The 6000-nt window shown below is 36.1% G+C and overlaps 1 protein-coding gene across 2 annotated transcripts in view; it reads right to left on the bottom strand.

Annotated features, from left to right (window-relative positions):
* Nucleotides 1–406: 406 nt before the first annotated feature.
* The window catches only part of FSTL4 (follistatin like 4), a 550230-nt gene continuing 544636 nt past the window's right edge, over nt 407–6000 (bottom strand). For both annotated transcript variants that reach the window (XM_060765261.2, XM_060765262.2), the window contains one exon: nt 407–4839. In XM_060765261.2, coding sequence (XP_060621244.2) covers nt 4137–4839 — 703 coding nt within the window. In that variant the 3' untranslated portion in view covers nt 407–4136. The remainder of the gene's footprint in view (nt 4840–6000) is intronic.

Here is a 6000-nt window from a genome sequence, read left to right as displayed (position 1 = left end):
CTGTACCTCCAGATTCCATAACAGCATTCACCATGGGAATTACTTTAAAGCAAACTACATAATAAATGGTTGGAGTAAATGCTAGCATTGTCTTTTCAAACCACTGTTTTATCTATTATTATTATAGTACTTATGTCTCATATTTAAACTAAACAGTGAAACAGCAGTGCATTGGATCCCAGGGGCTTGATTCTTATCCTAAATCAGTTACTGTGTTTATTGATTTCATTGTCCATCAAATAAAACTCTCTAGTGATATGTAAGCGTGTTAGGTTAACTAATTACATGCTAGTTCATTTTGAATTACTTCCACTTAATCACTGTGGCTATTAATTTCTTGACTAAGAAAGAAATATGAAGTGTTACTCCAAGTATTATTAACAGAGCAAAGGAATAAATCACTAAATGCAACCAAATGAAATTTAATATGCTTGGGAAACAAAAAAATTGGGAGACAAACATGATTTACACCTTTTGTGGTACAGAGAAACAGTGATCTTAGTGTTCATAAGGAAAATGATTAAATGTGCAGCACTTTTTATATTGGATCAAACATTATTGGAACCATTCACAAGTTGTGTGATGCATCTAAATTAAATACCTCTTTCTAAATAGGACAAGGCCATTAGGTTATTTAGAAAACACATTAACAGATTTTGAGAGCAGGAGAGGAAAGTCACTCATAGGAGCATCTTTGGAAGGTTAAAGTTTGGAGTTAACTCTAGTTCCAAGGTGTCAAGATTAACAGAAAGCAGTGAAGTCTAGTACACATCCTTCACACCCTAATTTCAAGAATATTTACCTGAAGAGATATTTACAACAATTTCTTCAAAAATAATGTTATAAAAGTAACCTTTTGCTGTATCTATGCCACAATGATTTTAACTGATGGGAAACTTACCATATTCAGAGTAAAATATTCAGGAAATCATAAAAAGGGGACATTTGAGCAGTGACAAGATCCAGCAAATGACCTCCGGAATAAGTGCAATGTATGGACACAGTTTTGCTTTACCATCATTGACCACTGCATATTTCTAAATGGGAGGCTATATCCATTATTACGTATCTGAGTCCTGGCCTCCTATGGCTCACAGGGGAAAAAAAAAAGGCTTTACCACTGACTAAACTGGGTCCAGAGAGATCATAAAGGGCAACTCCATCTAGTCCTCCCTATAAAGCATTTTCTTTCCTATCTCTCTTAATGAAATAAGCTGTTAGTACCCTACTTTCTCTGTGATGTGGATTTTCTGGGGGCATCAATAATTATGTGTTTAATTCTGTCATGTTTCCTTGTATTTTCTGGTGAATAGCTTTAAAAGAAGCAAAATGCCTGAAAGATTTGACTTAAACTTTACCCTACTGAGTTTAGTTCAGTTTAAGCTGTAATGGCTTTTCCGAAGGAATAATGAAAACCGAAATTTTCTGAGGACACTGAGAATTCTTAGCAACCCTTAGCCTTCTCATACACAGCTACAGTTCCCAAGGTATTCAGTGGAATCCATGTCCATTCAATGGTTTACATTTGTAGTGCGATGAAGTTTTAGCTGAGATATACAGCAGTAGATACAAAATGGCCATCATTTGGAAGATTCTTTTCATTTCTTCATGGCTCTTTAGGCATGTCTCACAGTTGAAAATTTCAGACAACTACCCCTTGATATGTTCAAAGGATCTATGAGAAAGAATATGGGCTGGTTTGGCCTGATTTCATCCAGGCTGTCAATGTCTCTAGTGTCTACCATCATCCAAACATTCAGCATGTATGGGAAGGGAATCCACCCACATCCGACATAAATACGAAGCTTTTCAATTCCTGGATGGTTCTTCTCATGCATGTACTGAATGTGTTAGCAGTGAGGTATGGCTTTGGCTACCGAACAGCAAGAATAACATCTGCAGTCCCACAGCCTCATCATCTTTTTGTGAACACGCAGTTGGGGAGAGTATTGGACTCCAGTTCATGATGAAATTATTAAGAGACAATTATTCTCAATATCAATATATATATACACAATGCCTTTGTATCAGTCCCAGTCAACAGTGCATTAAGTCTAGTAAACAGAATAGATTTGTGGGTGACTCACCAAATGCTGCGATGTGACAAACACTGCTCATAAAAAAGTTAATCTAAATTAATTTGAAGATTTTTTTTTACTAACTTTGAAAATGAATGTTTTCACCCTCAGTGGTTTACACTACACTGGAGTTGGACCTTGAACCATTTTTTTGCATTTTAATCACAGTTTTGGTTCTATTCTGTTTTCCAACTGTGATTAGGTACAATTTCCAATTTTAACATGTCACATTGTTTTGACATATTTTTAAATGTGCAGATGTATATACATTTTATGGCAACCCAACATATAGTTCTTATTGTTGGGTGTTATATCACTGGGTATAATTTAATTGTGTGTTTTAAAGATTACTCTGCTTTTTCATAATGGAATGATAACTGAGTATGAACGAAACACCACAAATGAGAGACAATTATAATCAGCAGCAGCAAAAAATAAAATAAAGTCAATCTATTTTTTCCAGGGTCTTAGATGACAGATATGAATTAGGTGTGTGATTTATATAAAAACTAAAAGTTTTCTTCATAAAAATATGTTACTGAAAGGAGAGCTTTTCAAGACATAGCTATTGTTTTTCTTTTTATGAAGAACCCAATTACTTCAAGTAATGGTAAATTTTTAATGAAGCGGAATAAATGATTTCTGGAAATGTTTCTTTCTACACTGGAAACAGCACGGCTTATTGTTCTGTCTGCTAAAATAGCAGTTCATTTTGCACACTTTGTAAGGCTGCTGCTGTTTCAAAAATAAATTAAAAATCTCTCTTTCCTGATTACATAGAAGATATTTGCATATTTGCCCATTTGTTTTCTGGCTTTCAAACCATCACTCCTCTATTCTTTTTTTTACAAACATTTCATAAAAAACTGAATGATGTGTTCCTACATCTTAAAGGAAAGTGGTCCTTCTACCCACATCAAGTTCAGCTCCATGAGATTGGGCAGAAAAAAACCCCTGCCATTGTAGAACTGTTATGCTTGGGTTCAGAAACCCGTATTAAATTTCTTGAATTTCACATGTAGAAATCATGTTTTTGATACAGACTTCGTCATGCTTAAAGCAGATATATTGCAATTATTGAGGTCCCAAACCTCAATCTGTGGGACTTCTAACTCAAATCTGATTGGTTTACTTGGATCCACTCTATGACTAATTTTGAATTGAACTCAATATTTGTATCTTCCCAATCTCCCCGCATTTTAATGCTGATTTCTATAGCAAGTAACTAATGCTTTTTCACATCTTTGATTTTAACATCTCACCTTTCCTCTTAATTGTTAATGCCAATGCCTTCAGTAGAGGACTGTAGCTTCTGGAGGGTACTTTGACGGCATTGCCATCCTTTTTATATTTAGAAGCAACTTAAGTAGAAATAAAACAAGAATAGTCTACAATTATCCAACTTACCTTCTTAGTATGAATGTGTGTGGTTAGTTTGGTAGAATTAGTTTCCATTTCAAGATTGAAATTTCCTGACTTGGGAATTGTTATAGTTAACAGTTATATAAATAAGGTTTTCTGAAAAGGGAGACTTTGTGACTAACACTGAGTCTTCAACAAAGGAAAAGTGTGTAGGGTCCTCCAGTTCACACATCTGAATGAAAACATCTAAGCTACAGGCCTGATTCCATTCCACAATATGGCATACACAAAGGAAACGTGATCTTGGAGGAACAGAATGAATACAAGCTACACAGGAGTTAAGTATTCATCCGATTTTCAACTCAAGGGTACTGTTGTATAGAGTCACCAAGGAATGTAGATTATACCAATTCAACTGGAGTAATGATTCCTTTTCCCAGTAAACATCCCATTAACTCAAGCCGTCAAGTCTGACTTCCACACAAATTCCCAGCATAACCAAGTTCAATAAGCAGAGCATACCTTATGTTATAAATCCTGCAAGTAGGCCAGTGTTGCACCATGAAGCTTATACAGTTTTTCCCCAGTGTAAAAATATACAATGCTACTGCATTTTAATATTATTATTCTTTTTTTGCAGTTAAAAGTCCGATCAATATTTTAGTTTTCTGGCAGTTCTGTTATTTTTTTGACCTTTCATACATCTCCAACCCAAATCACTGTGTTGCCCCTCTTGATACCTGAAACCTCACAGCGTAATGTGTTTTGTCGCGCATTGATTATAAATAGTGAGTCCTTTGCTGGTGTGATAAGGTATTGCCCAAATAATCCACTGTCTTGGATAATTCTGTTGTAGCTGCTCCAGGGCCACTCTTTGGATTTGATAGGGTCTTTTAAATTCTTCAAGACGTCCATTTTCCCTGTTGACAGCTCTACAAAAAGCACATCTGTTTGCAAATGTGAAGTAGCATATATATAATACTGATTGCCTTCGGTGAAAGAGGACTGAAATGTCAGATCAGATATGTGCATAGTGGTTTGTAAGTCATAAATCAACTTGATTTCCCCTTGGATTGTTATTGCCTGGACTCTGATCCTCCTGCTGTTTTCATCTGTGCTGACCAAATAGCGTCCATCAGGAGAGATGTAAGGAGTACCTGTTATGTCACTGTTGGGCCCAATAACAGAATCTGTAACACTGTCAATGACAAGCTGTGGAGTTACTGGTACTGACAAATTTGTTTTGCATTGGACAAAGAAGTACCCACCCAGGTGGGTATAGGCCATGGCTTGGGGCAAGCAGCTGTAGTTTTTGAAGCTGATAGTCTTAATGTGAGCCATTGTCTCCAGATCAATCTTGTGAACTGCAGGCTTTGACTTGTTAAAGATGAAACCAAATCTGAAATTTTGTTTTCACAAAAAAACAGCAACAAAACAATAAATGACCAAGCACTCAAAGAAGTTTGGCAACATTCATGAGTTTAAAAATGAAAGCAAAAATCTTAGGCTGGATCTACACTGCCCTATATCATAGGATCTGATCCCAGATTATATGCGTATTCCAGATTATCTGGCAGTGAAGACTCATATAATCCAGTTCAAAGCAGATAATCTGGGATCAGATCCTATGATATTATATAGGGCAGTCTAGATCTAGCTTCAATTGCTCAAAACAACCACATTTATTATCTCAGTAGGTTTAATAGAAATTCTGTAAATAGATCTATGTTATTACAACAATTTGATATGTAAACTGAAAAATAGTTCTAGTGTAGAGATTTTGGCTGGCTCTAATGCAGTTTGACACCACTTTACTTGCTTTGGCCCAATGCTGTGGAATTCTGGGATCTGTAATTTAGGGGGGCACCAGCACTCTTTGGCAGAGAAGTCTAAAAAACGTGTAAAACTACAGCTCCCATGATTCTACAGCATTGAGTCATGACAGTTAAAGTGGTATCAAACTGCATTAATTCTACACTGTAGATGGGTCCTTAGTTTTCCTGAAGTTGTCTATGGATTGTAACTTTAACCAGGGATCCCTAGAAGTACTGTAATGTCACCAACAAGACTCTTTGGGGGACTCTGTTGCTTCTAACCAGTGACACAGTGGTGGATCTGTTTGATACGTGAACATTGGATTGAGCCAGTCCCAGCTGGATTCATCTGTCCACACCTCAAAACCATCAGGCTCACTCTGGAGTTTCCTGGAAGCACTGGAGTAAATTCTGGATCGCCTTGCAATAGATTAATCATATGGATTCCCCAAAGCAGCTGCAAGAAGAGTCTTCTTTGTTTTGCCCATATAAATATGGCCAATGCCTGGATCAAACTATAAATCATATATTGTGATATGGATACACTGGATATGGCTACAATATAATTATTTTATAAATATGTTAAACATCCCTTACATTCTTTATTTTCATGTATTTTAGGGAAATAATGAAATAACAATAAAAAGAAGTCCTGTTTTTTCCTTGCTTCAAAAGAATTAATCTGCCCTCTTGTGAGTCAGTCTCAAGAGAAACAAAGAGAAAATAGTACCTTACACTTTCTGTTG

The sequence above is a fragment of the Anolis sagrei genome, chromosome 2, assembly GCF_037176765.1.
Source record: "Anolis sagrei isolate rAnoSag1 chromosome 2, rAnoSag1.mat, whole genome shotgun sequence".
Taxonomy (NCBI): Eukaryota; Metazoa; Chordata; class Lepidosauria; order Squamata; family Dactyloidae; genus Anolis; species Anolis sagrei.
The sequence above is the reverse complement of the archived record's forward strand: the minus strand, read 5'-3'. Positions and strand labels throughout refer to the sequence as shown.